Genomic DNA, 15942 nt, shown 5'->3' on the forward strand with positions numbered 1-15942 from the left:
CCTGCTGACCCTGCTGAGCTTGTTGTCCCTGCGACCCGGCTCCAGATCAGTGAAAGATAATGGATGGATGGAAAAATGTTGCCTGGTCTGTTTAGTCTCGATTTCAGGGTCAGAATCCATTCTGACAAATTGTAACCCGAATGTCACAGCAGAAATCGAGACTCATTAGACCAGGCAACGTTTTTCCATACTTCTATTGTCCAATTTTGGAGATATTGTGCTAATTGTAGTCTTGGTTTTCTGTTGTTGGCCTACAGGAGACATGGAGATAAGGATGTTTATCTTCTCATACCTTTGATAGAGCGGTGACTGCAGTGATAGTCCCTCTATGAGATGCCCTGGCAGCTTAAAAATGAAGACAATTTAACTAGATCATAAAACCCAGAACACGAGAGATTATACATCTCACCTGGCCCCTCGCTGGGCCCCCATCAAGGCCTGTAAAACATTGCTGAGGGGACATTAGGAATACCCTGCTGAGCCTGTTGCCTCTGCAACCCAGCCCCGCGCCATGTCACAACGCTCAAATCATCTCAAACTGTTTTCCTGAAACATGACAATGACTTCACTGTTCTCAAATGGCCTCCACAGTCACCAGAGCTCAATCCAATAGCACACCTTTGGGATGTAGTGCGTATACCTTTGCACCGCATCCCAAAGGTTGCAGGCTAGGGTTTATAAGAATTTTGATACAAGGAGAAATATGTTAATTATTTCAGTCAATAAATCGGAGTCAATATCCCACCAACACTCTTTTCCACCTAATTTTCCATGGAAATTAAAAAAAACAAGGATTGTTTACTTCAAAGAGTTACTAATGACACGTGATTTTGATATTTTCATGTCTGGGAAATTCGGGATTAAATGGGTTAAATAAGAGCCCTTTAAAGGGCTCTGGGTTAAATGCGCGTCAATCGGTGTTTTATTTTGAAATATCCTACCGGAAGTGTTACTTTACCAGGCTTGACACTGGTGGTAGGAATGGCGGCTAAGATTACTACAGGAAGGAACCCAAAGACCATGAAACTTTACTTCTAACGGCCCCGCTGAGGAATTTGTTTCCAGCGAAACGCAGTAAAGCCGCCCCACAACGGATCAGAGGGAGAAGAAGTGCCATAACGTGAGATTAACGCAGGAGACGTCCAGGCTGAGGAAGTGGACGCACTTTGCGACTTGCTAGTTAGCTTAACGTTAGTGCCACTGACTTTGATTCAAGGTAGCCGTTAGCTCGCTTTACTGCTAGCCAGCTGTTGGCTACTTGGCTTGGCTGAGCCCAACAAGTTAACTAAGTAATTAACTGTATGAAAACATTCCTTGTTTGAATACTTGAGTGTTGATCCGCTGCCTTTATCAACAGATAGTATTGGTGTTTTTTTTGTACAGAGAGTAGGACCAGGCGACAACAAGTCGACACAGCGCGTTGAGAACATTATTACTGCTAACCTAGCTGGTGCAGCAACGCTAGCTAAGTTGGGATCCTGAAGTCTCGCCCATTTTTTGGATCCTGCCCTAGCCATTGGCTAAGGGCTAATCAACGGCCAAGTAGTCTGGTTTTCAGGGTCAGTTGGCACTACAATGGAAAGTCTAACGCTTACTGATGTCGAGCAGAAATATTACTCGGATTTGTTCGCGTACTGCGACACGGACAACACCAAAAAAGTGGCTTCCAATGGGAGAGTTCTTGACCTTTTCCGGGCGGCCCAGCTACCCAGCGAAGTTGTCCTGCAGGTAAGCTAGCGTTAGCCAGTGCCAGTTTTTGAAAGTGTTATCCTCAGACTGTGAGGCTGTTAATGGACATTTTTACAAACTTGCCTGGCTGTCAGAGCTGACCTGTCATTCAGGTTAAGCTATGGTTGTGCCATGGTGGTTAGCAATGCTGCGCAGCAGAAGAGACACACCTTCTTCTGGCTAATGTTAGCCTTAGCCAAAGAGAGTGGGGCAGCCAAGTCCCATCATTTACTTTAGCTGAACATTTTGGTCTCAAATTGACATCTTATTCATATACCAGACGCTCGTATGTCTGCTCTCCATGCATCTCTTTATGGGCATGTGTTGAACAGCGCCCAATGTACATAACGTTGTAGTAAATGATCTCCCCATCAGCCCTTTGCCTCAGATTACTGCCCACTCTTTCCTGTCTTCTCACTCCATTAAACTCTGTTATTTTTGCTCGCCACTGGCTTGAGATGACCTGATGGAAAAGCAGACCCAATGTCAGTGTCTACATGTCAATGTGATTTATAATAGCTGTTGCCTGACATACCACCAACTGATCAAAAATACCTGATTTTAGGAATGGTGTTTCCATTCAACCTGCCTATACACAGATCTTAACCCACTGCTACTCGTCGTATTAAATTCATGTTACGTTCACATCAACCTTGATGCCATCCACACGGCCACTGCTCCGTCTGTTAACTAAGAGTTATGAGCAGCCATCTCAAATGCAGCAGCTCCATTTCCCCCCCCCTTGTGTGTGTTGTGACTCCAGGTTTTCGCAGCAGGCCGGTATTTGCAGTTTGTGAGTCAGAACCCTGTTTCAAGGTCAACAAGGGGAGCTGTGTGGTGGAAGAATCGGACAGTGTTGTAATCATCTACTTTCAAAATGTACACTGTGGTGGCCAATCGGAACACGTACAGCTACAGTGTCGCGTTGTAACAGGCAGGAGAAAAGTGACTGGTGCTTTGTATCCGGACGTACTCGAGAATAAATCCTTTGTCAGCAAGAACGGGATCAGTCAGCTGTGCAGTAATCGATGTTGTGCCTCTCAGCACTGAAGGGCTCATCTTAATGTGATGAGTTTTTGACTCCCTGGGTGTCAATCGTCCACAGGTTCCTGGTGGCCACGTATTAATCATGTGACACCACTGTGAATTATACACACACAAAAATTGCATTATCTGTGCACATTTTAAACACTTTGTGGTGTCTGTCTGAATGGTCGATCTAGCATTCTGGATATAAGAAAAGCTTGCTCAGCATGATGTCAAGCACAGCCAAATATGTGATAATAAGGCTTATTATCCCGCTGATCAGCTGCTAATAAGCTGAGTAAATGAGACTGTTGCTTGTGTAGTTTCTTTGTGACTTGAAGCGGGTAAACCACATTAACTCAGTAAGTCTTTCAAACAAATTAGCTTCTTGTTAAAGCAAACTCTGAATGATGGTTATATATTGTTTACTTTCTTGTTTAAGTTGTGAATAGTCGGTGTCTGACTTGCTCTTCTCTCAGCAATGGTTAATATCAGAGTTTCAGATGGATGTTGTTAACTGTTCCTCCTCGTTCGTTTGTGTGTGGGTTTAGATCACAGAGCTGTGTGGAGCCACTCGGCTGGGTCACTTCGGGCGGAGCCAGTTCTACATCGCTCTGAAGCTTATTGCCATCGCCCAGTCCGGTCTGCCCCTGAGGGTGGAAAGCCTCAACTCGGGTGAGTCCAGCGATGAATTGAGCCATTTATCTCTACTTGAGAACCTGCTTTCACAAGCCGGGGCAGATTCCCACTAAAAGTACCATCACTTAAAACATACCACTGACACTGGACTCAAAAGCGTTTCGTGTGTCGAGGGCAGTCAAAATCCTGTTTCAGAAATGCTAGCTTAATGAATTTGAGGAGGTCATGGGACAGAGAGCAAGGGGCAGGATAGAAATCTTCAAATTAAAGGTCTTAAAGAATGCAGTCTGTGTTAACTAACTGTAAATGATATGCTTAATATCAATAACATGTAAAAAACAATTACAAAAGCGCTCATTATGTGTGTGTATATGGGGGAAAATATTGTTTACTTCAACAAAAATGTAATCAGAAATGATTTGAGCCATTTAGCCAGTCTGCACAGAAGTTGGTAGTAGCCCAATATTTGTGTTATCAGCTGCTTGACAATAAGAGCTTTCTGTTTATCTTTGTACTAAACAGTCTGTAGTCAAAGCCCTCGAGGGTCTAACGGCAAAATTGCATTTTTCTGTTTGTCTTTGGCGTGACCGCTCTCAAAAAACTACACAAGGGAAGATGTCACAGTCACCCTCTTGAGTTACTCGTTTGACCTGAAATATTGCAACATGGAGTTGCTGAAATTATTTCATAATTTGAATAAATATAAGGAAACACAGCGGTGGCCACTTCCTCAAAGCAAAAATGGTCGTGATGTACAATGTGATGCGTATTGGGTTTGGGGATGTTTTTTGGACTTAAGAAACCATTCGCTCTTAAAGTTGGGGCTGTCTCAGAAGTAGTTACAGGGAATTCAAAAATCATGGATAGAATTTTGGTTTAAAATGTTCACTTGCTTTGTGCCATCAGAAAGCCTAAAGTCGCCCTGGTCATGCTGAGATATTGAATAGAAAGTTATTCTATATCATCAGTATATAGTTTGTTCATCAAGTTATTTTTCAATGGGTGCAAATATCAGGTTTTGTTGTCATTCGTGCAGCGAATGACAATGTCACTATTTTGGTCTGACATTTAAACGTCATTCAAATCCACTGAAGAGGAGACAAACACACCGTTTACTGCAGCGACGGTAGCGTCAATAGACCAGCACTCAGTCTATGCTTTATTATGAGGAAGCAGTCGGGCCTGTTTACTTCTGCTTTCACGCTGTCGTTCTCATTACTACTGTTGTACCCTTCAAAAACACATCCGATTGCAAGAAGTTCATGCTCCTTCTCTAGGCATTCTGGGTAATCTCTGGAGTCAATAACTGAAGTAGAAGCACATGACGTCTGACAAATGTAGTCCCATGCAGAGAGATTTCAGTCCTCCTGTTTCGAGCATCAAAGCACCTAAAAAAATAAAACAAACGATCAATCTGAATCTTTCCTCTAATCCCGTGCGTGGATTCCTGTCCCACCAGTCAAAGACCTGCCGCTGCCCAGGTTCGTGGTGGGGAAGAATGAGGCGGAGGCGAGGCATGCGGCTCTGTACCAGGACTCCGACGGTCAGGGGTTGTACCCGGCCTCCGCCGCTGCAGTGATGCCCAGACCGCCAGGCAGGGGGTTCCAGAGCAAGAAAGGACCCCCGTCGTCCACTTCACTTCCTGCCCACGAGGTCATCCAGCCCCTGGCACCCAGCATAGAACCACAGGTTAGTCATTGTACTCCTATCGTGTACACGGAACACTTAAATACTGTCATGTTGTACTTTTTAATGTTTTATATCTCCATGTTTAGTCGCCCTTTTCCTTATAATTACCTATCCTTTGATTATAGAAATACACTTAAGTGCACAAGACAATAAATGAAGGTATTGGGTCATGCTAAGAGACACGCATACTTTGTTTCCCTACAAGTAGTCTTGCAATAGCTGCATTAGAAAATGGACTTTTACTTTTATCTATATTTGGGGAACACATTTTCTTTCCTCCTACGGATGAACCCAGCCGTTACTACAGATACGCCACTATCTATGCTGGACTACTGTTGTGTTTCCTGTGCATGTTTTAAGTATTTCTAGTTCAAATTACACTCAGAAGTTTTTTTTCCGCTGCTGACATTTTCTCTGCTGAAACCCAGAGTGCGTTGCTCGTCGGTTACACAGACCTCATATCTATATGCATCCGTTTCGCTCGCTGGCTGCTTGAACATCCATATCTGTATTGAGCAGAGAGAAAGCCTTGAAGCAGCATTTATTAGCGCGGATGTGGCATGTTCCGGATGGAAATCTTGTATTATAATGAGATAGGATCTGAAAGTTAATACTCATAACACGTGCAACCATGATAAGACAGTTGTGGCTACACTTCTGCACGCTGAGCTTCTAATTAAGATTTTAAGAAGATTACATGACTAGAGATGTTTATTCTCATTTAATCTGCAGCTGTTAAGGTGTTTACTGAATGCCGTCTTCATCTGTATACATATTTCACAAGATTGATTGTATTTTACGTGCGTTACCAGCCCGAACCGACGTCCCCCGTGGTCTCCCCTCACCAGTCTCCCCCCACCTCCCCTCACTCGTGGAGGAAACACAAGCGGCAGCCCAGCGGAGGAAACGCAGACAGACAGACGGCGGTGGCTCCAGCTGGCGCTGTGTGGACGCATTTCAGAGAACCACAAGCAGGTAACATCCACCGACCCACTGCTGCTCAATAGAAGAGGGTGATGAAGAATTGGAAAGTGAATTGATAAAAAAAATACCTCTAGTGTTTCCTGCTTTTCTCCGTTATTCGTTTATGTCATGTTAAACTAAATATCTTTGGGTTTTCTCTATTTAACAGTTTAACTAATACTGAAAATAATCGTTAGTTGCAGCGCTAAATTAAAGTCAGTAGGAAGACGCCACAAGGTGAATGCTGATATATATATTTTTTGGAGAGTTGTGCGTTTTCTGAAGTGTCTGTAATGATAATGAAAGTACGACAGATTTGGCAGAAAAGGCGATACCAGCTGTGGCGCCGGTCAGAGTCGGCACAGAGCATATACTGGTTGTGTTTGTGTTACTTCCTGGTGTTTGCTGAGAGTGGCAGTTAGTCATTAGAGGAACAAAGGAGACATCACATGACCCGTGCCATGCTTTCATCAGCACAAAATGTGATGGAGACATTACAAAGAACAATGGTATGAAAATAATCCTCTCAGGAGCTGAAAAGTCGATATTTGCAGCCCTTCTCTCTTCCTAATAACTCTTGCAGTGTATTTATTTGTGTATCGTGGGATGTAAATGTGTGCTTTCCTCCTCTTCCCCCCCCTCCAGGTCCAGTGCCCGGTGATGGAATGTGGCCGTCCCACTCGCCCCCGCCTCCAGGTCAGGAAAGTTGGGTCAGTTTCACAGCAGACACCCCGCCATCCATCCCAGGAATGCATCCCTCGTCAGTCCAGGTAGGGCAGTGTCACCTGTCTGTCCCTCGGTACTAGCGCTGGTCAGACATACTTGTTGCTGAAGCAATTCACTTTTAAATTCTTCAGTTGACAAGCAAACCCCTACCCTTTCATTCTGGCCTTCATGCTAAAAAGACAGTTTGGGAATAACTTGAACTACAGACCGCTGGTCGTGCAACACCTTCAGCTAATCCCACAGTAGAAATGGGGTTTGTGGTGACAAAATAGAATCAGAAAAATAAGCGTACATATAGCCAAGGCAGAGGGTAATACAATAAGTCATCAGTATATAAAATGAGAATGACTTCATCAGGAGGGCAAACATCATCAACCTCTTTCATCAGATGGAAAATGGCCGTCAGACATTGCCAACATAGAGCGTAATCTCACTAACCACATAGCCTCGAACATGAGCTAACATTTTGATATCGGTGCTTTATCTGCCTGAGCAATGTCACTTGTGTGACATTGCAAAGTGAAAAGCTGTAGAAGCCTCTCTGCTCAGTGCCGGATTTTAGACGGGCGACATGCTGATGTTTAGCGTCTTAGATGATGTAATTAAATTTGTCAAATTGTCATTGATGGATGGGATCTGATATACATTGCTTTTGCTGTGCCACATTCAGACGACATTTATCAGACTTTTTAACAGTTTGTAGAGTCAAAAACTGTGGTCAGAAAGTCGACTACAGTACATGCAGCCACTGAAGAAACTGCAGTTGAATACATAACACGCTTTACTTAATTATGTGCTTAATCACAAAGGTTAGACAAAGGTTTATTGCCAGGGAGAAAACGGTTCAAATGTCCGTTTCTATGAATAAACATAAAAAAATAATGAATGAAACAAACAAAAATTATACAGTAATATAATAACAACTATTACTACTACAATTATTATTCCTTTAAACCAGTGTTACTTTCTTAAATGTTTGTGGAAATGTCCCATGTGGTTCATGCAGGACAGCACAACAATACGAACGGTGGCCTCGGCAGCAACGACCAATGAGATCCAGCGACAGTCCAGCGGCTACGACGATCCGTGGAAGATCACAGACGAGCAAAGACAGTATTATATCAACCAGTTCAAAACCATTCAGCCAGACCTCACCGGCTTCATACCTGGTAGGAGAATGCAGGAACACACACACACACACACACAGACACACACACACCAAGAGGATTGTTTTAATCATCTGTTCCGGTGTGTTTCAGGTTCAGCCGCAAAAGAATTCTTCACCAAATCGAAACTACCGATTTTAGAGTTGTCACATATTTGGTGAGTCTTCACTCTTCCGCCAATCGCCATCTCTGCTGTGTTTGTCTGTCCTGAAGATATTTAGATGTCTCCAGGGCAGCTAATACTGGCAGGATGACGGTAAAAAAAACATCGTCGGTACTGTTGTTGAGAGATGAGAATCTGTATGAAGCTAAATTCTTCTGATTATTTGAACAGATCCATTTCGAGAAAAACTCTCTTCTGCAGCTATTGCGATGCGTTTTGTGTGGCTGGCAGACTCACTAATGTCTAACGTGTGTTTTGAAGGGAGCTGTCAGACTTTGATAAAGACGGAGCACTGACACTGGACGAGTTCTGCGCTGCCTTCCACCTGGTTGTGGCCAGAAAGAATGGCTACGACCTCCCTGAGAAGCTGCCTGAGAGCCTGATGCCAAAGCTGATTGACCTGGATGACTCAGCAGGTACACAGTGTCTCGCTCTCCCTCCCTCCCCTTTTCTGTTTTGCTGCCTCCCCTAATTTCCCAAGCTCAGGCCTCATAAAACCTGAGAGGTGACAGCACTGCAGTGTGCTCTACTTGAATCGTGGTAGTTCATCTACAGATTAACTTTCTATGATGGAGCTACTGTACGTTTCTGCTGCCCTCTTCACGTCACGTCCTCTCATTAGCTTGCCGAAACAATTTAGCTTGCAAAGAAATACTGAATTTGTTTTGCAATGGAGATTTTCTGTATTTTAAGAGAAACACATTAGACAGTTGTGCATCTCTCTTTTGGGTGTCAAGTTCCATGTAAATCTTTTTTAGCCACGGATTGCCAAATACATGGAGTGTATAATTACAGCAATTTAGTTGAACACGGGTGTGTTTTTATTCATTATTGATTCAAATTCAGATGTTTAAAAGAGGAAAACTGTGTTGTGTCGTTGGTTGTTTGGTGGGAACCCTGGCTCACCTGTGTGTATTTTTGGGGATTCAGAGGGCTCGGAGCAGACTGCTGACGTCGGATACTCGGGCTCCCCGGGCTCCCCGGGCTCCCCGGTGGAAGTGACCCCCAGCAAGTCCCCCTCCATGCCTTCACTCAACCAGGCCTGGCCAGAGATGAACCAGAGCAACGAGGTTCACAGCACGCACACAGCACACACACACGATTACTTATTGTATCTTCACACATACTGTGAGCTCCATGTTTGTTTGCTTTTGCTGTGTTTGCATTTGATTCATCATAATTAATTGCGCGGGGTTAAATTAGGTGCTTTTTCTTTTATCCATCGATCATGAATTGACTGCCTCTTCATCCTCTTCATCATCAAACATAATTACTGATAATTCAGCACCTCTTCTCTCACCTCCTGGACTGTGGCGTTCGGCCTGCTGTTCTGTATGAAAGTCTGTTTCGTTTCCATGCCCACCGACGATGTCTCATCGCCACGTCGTCCGGGGCGACAGGCCGATGATGTCACATGACGGTAGCGGCTCCGGCTGATGATGTAAATGTGTGATGTCACTGCACTGGCTGACTGACGTGTTTTTTCTCACTGTCTGTCTGTCTCCTGCAGCAGTGGGAGACGTTTAGCGAGCGCTCCTCCAGCTCACAAACTCTGACCCAATTTGACTCTAACATTGCACCAGCTGACCCTGTAAGTCAATCACTTAGTATGCATGGTTTCACCATTAATGCACAGACATTAACCCTCTCTGGATCTCCCTGAGCTCTCTCTGTCACTCTCTCTCTGTCTCTCTCTCTGTCTGTCTCTCTCTCTGTCTCTCTCTCTCTCTGTCTGTCTCTCTCTCTCTGTCTCTGTGCATGATGTTCTTTCAAAGTGCAGTCTGCAGTCAGTGTGTGTTGTGATTTGGCTGGCTTAGCCTCTACTGGACATCACCTATTTTTTCCTACAGTGACATCCACCAATCACTTGTGCATTTGCTGATTGTGACAGATCCACTTTCCATATATTGTCAAATGTTAAAATGTTGCGGTGCTTTGTCTTTTATCCTTACAGTGTCAAAGTCCTTTTTTTTTGTCCTGAGGCGGCATTCCTTTTTTCTTACAGCATTAATATGCTCACGAATAGCTCTGCACTATAAATCTGGTGAAAAGTGCAGTATTGACGATAACAATTTGCCTTATTGCAAGAGAGTGCATATTTCGTTAAATTGTTTTTTGGGGACTCTGAAGTCAAACTGAAAAAAAATCACAAAGCAGAACCTGAACATTACTGTAACCCCCCCACCAACAGAATTGTACTTCAGTACAGTACTTGTACAGAGTAAAGCTGCTTAGTTAGGGAGTTAAAAGACAGTAACTCTTAAACCTCAATGATATTCCAATTAGAATATTCAGAAAAAGTTAAATCTCTTGAAACAATGGCAGTTTAAAATGATGAAAATGGGTCAACAGCAACCCAAAAACTCTCAACCCCTCATGTGATTGAAGCGGTTATGAAGTTGAGTCTTTACTTCATCATTTGCTAGGCTGCTGTGTATCAAACCAAGTGGATTGATAGATGGAGGCCAAGCCTGACAAAGTAAACAGATAATAAAGTGATGTGGACTACAAACGTATATCTCCAGTGAAACGTCATGAATCTGTCTTTTCTCACCTCCTGTCCCGACATATCCGTCCTTCAGGACACGGCCATCGTCCACCCGGTCCCCATCCGGATGACCCCCAGTAAGATCCACATGCAGGAGATGGAGCTGAAGAGGACCGGCAGTGGTGAGACAACATCTGGCCTCAAGGCTGACTCTCCACAGCATAGATTACAATTTCACAAATCAGTGTTATATACTAACGTCATTAAACACCCGTATTAGTTTACTTTCTAAAGCTGCTACTGACGATATTTTGGGATGAAAATAGTAGTAAGACTGCGAACTGTTTGAAGTTATTCTCCAACGGTTGACTGAACACTTGTGGCCTCCCTGTTATTGCTCAATCCTTCAGACCACAACCACCCGACCAGTCCGCTGCTCGCTAAACCTCCGGAACTGTCCGAAGAAGCCAATTTACCTGCCTCCATGTTCGTAGCTGCCAACACTGTAGGTGAGTAAAGGATGGGCTGCCGAGCCAGAGAATCCATGTTTGAAACAGAACTCCGTCAAAACGCAACGACAGACTCACAGTTGTGAATTTAAGAAGAGAAAAAAAAAAAAAGCATCAAAATAGATTCAGAAGAGATTTAATCCACACAGTCTTCCTCCCCGTACAAACCTGGCGCTCACTGTGAGGTTTGAACTAACCGTGGCATAAAATCTCTTTTGTATCTCTTGTAAACGCATGATAATCAGCAGGTTGATCAGATGTTTATGGGATGTTTTTTTGTGCGTGTCTCTGATCAAGGTGATGGTTACAGCAGTTCAGACTCCTACACCTCAGACCAGGAGCCAACCACAAGACAAAGGTCAGTTGGATATCACGTCATTTGAGTTTGCTTGTGTTCTTTATTGTTGAGGTTTATGTTTCCTTTCTTTTGTTGGACAATCACTGTGGTCATGTCTTTGAGTTTTGTATCTATTTATCTGTGGTTTTGACCATCTTTCCACTGCATTGGAAGGAGATAAAGTAAAAATGTATACCCTCTCCATAACTCCAGAAACATAACTGTTTGTCTTCAGGTCTCAGTCGGGAGCGTCTCCAGAGGCTCTGAAGGTGGTAGCCCCGCCTCCGCCTCCACCCCGCCCCCACCCGTCTCACTCTCGTTCCTCGTCTCTCGACATGAACCGCACCTTCGCTGCCGCAGCTGTTGCAGGACAACCACAATCCTCCACGATAGCCTACCCGCCCGCTGTGCCTCCTCGACCGCTACCCACACAGGTAAGACGGACATCTCCTCGTCATACATCCTGCATCACGGGTTATCTCGACAATATGGAGGCCTTCACCCTACTCCCCTCTCTCTCTCTAGACGTCGGCACCACACACCGGGCATCGTGCGGAGGCTGAAGGTGCACCAGGAGGCGGTGCGGTGCTCACCACCACCTCCCCCCAACAGATTCCCCAGCAGCCCAATTTCGCTGACTTCAGTCAGTTTAAGGCCTTCGCTGCATCTGAGCAGCCTTCCAGCCTGCCGGAGGTCGATGTACACAGTGAGCCGGGACAGGTATGTCGTTACCTGGAGTTTGTGTGTCTCTTATCACTAGGTAGCTGTTCATTATACACGCTTCACAGTTAACTCTTGTTACCTGACCATGCTGCGAGGAGCACCATTCCTCTCTGAAGGCGTCTGCCATCCTTTTTATTGACAGATAAGCTGTCATGTGTTTTTGTGTCGACAGGTGGAGAAGTCCTCGGAGGGAGCCGGCCCTTTAAGAACGGTCAAGAGTGACGGCCAAGCGGACGAGAGAGCCTCAGCTACTGTCAACTCTGTGAGTCAACATGAACATGTGAATAAACGATCTAATACTTCCAACAGTTCACTACACAACTGAACAATATTCACAAAATGTAATTGTTGTGAATACATTTGCAAATAGAAACATTTTTATTAATGTGATAAAGGTCAAGAGAGGTAGAGGCTGCAGCTATTATTATTTTCATTGAAAATGGAGCTGCCGATCATTTACTTGATGATCTAATTGATTTGTTTTGTGTATAAATGCCGATCATAGTTTCCCCACATCGTAATGTTTCAAAGAAATTTCTCCTTTTGAGACTAATCCATTAATCAATTGTTTTATTTGCAAATACATGAATTACTTAACAGTGAAAAGCGCCCTCCTTGCAAACAGTAGAACTACACAAAGACAATATTTTTGTTTTTCCCACCCACCAGGCCAAAGGTTCTGCTTCTGCGTCTGGTCCGCTCGCGCCTCCTCCAAAGCCTGTGCGCCGAAGGTTGAAATCTGAAGACGAGCTACGACCGGAGGACGAGCAACATGGTCCGCAGAAATCAAACGTCATAGCTGCCGTCCTGGCCACTCAGCCTTCCATCCCCAGGTAAAAAGACTTTGGAAGTTATTGTTTAATTAAGTTTTTGTATGTATTTTAGTAAAATAACAAACGTGTGTGTGTTTTCAGGTCGGTAGGAAAAGACAAAAAGGCCATTCAAGCTTCAATCAGAAGAAACAAGGAGACAAACACAGTGTTGGCGCGACTTAACAGTGAACTGCAGCAACAGCTGAAGGTACGTAGGATTAAGAAGTTTCCTTTCTGACTCTTTTCTCCTCTGGTGAAATAAATAGATCACTGATTACTTGTCATTTTCCAGGACCTGCTTGAAGAGAGGATATCCCTGGAAGTCCAGCTGGAGCAGCTCAGACCTTTTTCTCATCTTTAACCAACGTGGAGGAGTAAAACTCTGCTGTCGTGAAGCAAGGCCGTGCGCCCTCGGTGTGACTCCCCCCCCCCACCCACCCACCCACCCTCCGCCCCTCCCTCCTTCTTCCACCATCACGGCTTTCCCCGGAGGCTCCGACCTGCTGCAGGGTGCTCCGTTAAAACTCTTAGGCGCAATCACACCCTTAATTAATCAAAAAAAAACGGAAGGACCTGAGAGCACAGTCGCACCACGAGGAGGAGGGGACGGGAGCTTTGGGGGAGGAGACTATACAAACTGGCACTTTTTTAATTTTCTCTAAAGAGAGGTGAACGAGGGGACGACATCGGACTGATGAACGGTCAGGAGCAGCGGACAAGACGTTCAAACTGCTGGTGTCTGATTACTTTACTCTCTGAATGACTGAAGAAGAAAGTCGGAGTGTGTTTATCGTGTGTGTGTGTGTGTGTGTGTGTGTTTGTGTTCCTGTTTATTGACTTGCTTGAATGTAGCACCACTGTGTTTATTCTCTCTTGGGGTGAAGACTCTGCAGCACCAAGCCCCGGTTAATATCAGGCAGGTTTAAAGAAGCAGTTTAATACTTTCTGTGAAATACACTTTGCTTTTTTTCATAGCGTTTGATGAGAAGATCCATATCAATCTCATGTTTGTTACATACGTGATTAGCTTAGCTTAGCATAAAGACTGGAAGCAGGGGGAAACGGCTAGCCTGGCTCTATCCAGAGTTCAAAACTTCAGCTCCTCTGAAATTCACTCATGTTTTTAGAGAGGAAACCTTATTTGTATTTCTCAAAAAGTAGGACTATTCCTTTAAATGTCTTCTCGTTTATTCTACTTCCTTCAAAACTGGACAACAAAACTCTAAAAGCATTTGTGATTTAAATATCAAAGATGGTCTATCCTCTGAACATTTGCCTCCCGAACGTCACCGTCTTCAAATAATCTGCTAACAAATAGATCACAGACGCACGTTAGAGGCTTTGAAAGCAGTCTGCCAGTAAGCAAGGAACCTAAAATGTACCTTTTTTGTTTGACTGGGGTTTGGTGTGGCCGGTCTCTCCATTAAACATAATGGGCTACTTCTGGACAGGATTTTATGCGTGTGTTTTTGTGGGGCCTTTAAACGGCTAAATCATCATGGTGAAGGCTTTTTTTTTTTTTTCTTTTTTTTTTTACTTCTCCTGTGATGAATTCAGCCCACCTCTCACTTGTTACTGCCCCTTGAAGTCCACATGTGTGTGCGTGTGTGTTGATGGCATGATGTGGTGAACGAATGTCTTTATTTTTCTGTACGTTAAACTGTGTCTGGGGTTTGATGTGACTGAAAGGTTTAACTTTATGCCAAATGACTGAACGATCACTCTGCTCCCTCACCTCTTATGTTGGCTCTGTTTAAACCTCTTTTCCCTTCCTCCAGGTTTCTCTTGACTTATTTTCCAAACATAACATCAACATCCCGGCTTTCTGTTAAACATCTTATACTTGGTTGCTGCGGTCATCACCTGTCTTTTACCGTCACCTGGCTGGGAAACCATCTAGTTAAACAGACATTCACGTGAAGGGTTTTGAAGATATTCCAGCTGCTCGACTGCAGGAGGCGGCATTTATGAAGAATTGTGTTGCTGATCGGGGAGATTTTTTTCGTTTTTTTTCTGTGATTTCCCGATCAGCAAACTCGCGTGCACAGATCCAAAACTGATGGGGCAGATACGAGTTAATATTGGTTTAAAGATTCATCTGTTTTCCCAAATCGGGCAGTCGGCACTATGCAAGCACGGGCGATGCGTCCTCACAGACCAACTATACTTATGTTTGTACTACGATAGTAGCAACTGTGTGAACAGTGTACTCTGTATCTTAGATCTTCCAGAACACCATCTACTGTATTTTTGCCTTTTTCTTTTTTCTGGGGCCCCCCCCCCCCCTCCCCCTCCCCCTCCTCCCCTCCTGGCCCAAGAGGGAAATCCAGATCAGTGTCTTATCAGGACACGTTTACCCCAAATCTGCAGGATGTGACTCGTGCTGGTTGTAGATGAAGCTTAACAGGATTACAGTCGGAGACCAGTCGGCAGATTGGGGAGACCTGAATGACCTAACTGCACTTTGAACCGCCCCCCCCTCCCCTTCTCATTTCTATTTGTATTTATGTTACATCACGCTTCTGCTTTCTTTTAACGTTTGCATGTTGGTCTTGTCTTTCACATGTATTTTAAAAGATAATAATTAACCACTCAAGTTTTTGTTTTTTCTTCTTCAGTACATCCTTAGAAACTGTGATGTTTTTGTGCCAGTAAAAGATCCGGTCTTGTTTGGTTAATTATTATTTGAACTGTTTTGTCCCCAGAGCTTCCTGTGTGTCCGTGAAGGGTCTGTCTTCTACTAAAGCCTTACTTCCCCCACTGGCGTTCAGGTGTCCACGGTGGCTGACAGACCTCTCTTCCTTGTTGTATCAAGGGTCGCCTTCTTTTTTCTTTTTTTTTCTGCTGTTGAGGATGATGATTTACTTGGTGTGTGTGTGTGTGTGTTCTGTTGTTTCCAGACCTGGAACTAATACCATTTAAAACCCTTTTATGTTTGCTAGCACAATAGCGCCCCATTCATCTTAAACCCAA

The 15942-nt window shown here is 44.3% G+C and overlaps 1 protein-coding gene across 3 annotated transcripts; it reads left to right on the forward strand.

The window, feature by feature from the left end:
• Window positions 1-986: 986 nt before the first annotated feature.
• reps1 (RALBP1 associated Eps domain containing 1) lies at window positions 987-15557 on the forward strand. Of its 3 annotated transcripts, none has more exons than XM_079180945.1 (19): window positions 987-1728; window positions 3306-3429; window positions 4853-5082; window positions 5895-6057; window positions 6691-6815; window positions 7778-7940; window positions 8031-8094; window positions 8362-8516; window positions 9031-9170; window positions 9611-9691; window positions 10683-10770; window positions 10999-11097; window positions 11395-11455; window positions 11670-11868; window positions 11960-12154; window positions 12330-12437; window positions 12827-12990; window positions 13072-13177; window positions 13262-15557. In XM_079180945.1, exons 1-19 carry the CDS (start codon window positions 1576-1578, stop codon window positions 13328-13330), a joined length of 2487 nt encoding a protein of 828 aa, XP_079037071.1. In that variant the 5' UTR covers window positions 987-1575; the 3' UTR covers window positions 13331-15557. The 3 variants fall into 3 exon arrangements, with proteins under 3 accessions (XP_079037071.1, XP_079037072.1, XP_079037073.1); XM_079180946.1 differs by having other exon boundaries at window positions 12330-12419; XM_079180947.1 differs by lacking the exon at window positions 9611-9691.
• Window positions 15558-15942: the final 385 nt, after the last annotated feature.

Source organism: Pholis gunnellus (assembly GCF_910591455.1).
Source record: "Pholis gunnellus genome assembly, chromosome: 19".
Lineage (NCBI taxonomy): Eukaryota > Metazoa > Chordata > Actinopteri > Perciformes > Pholidae > Pholis > Pholis gunnellus.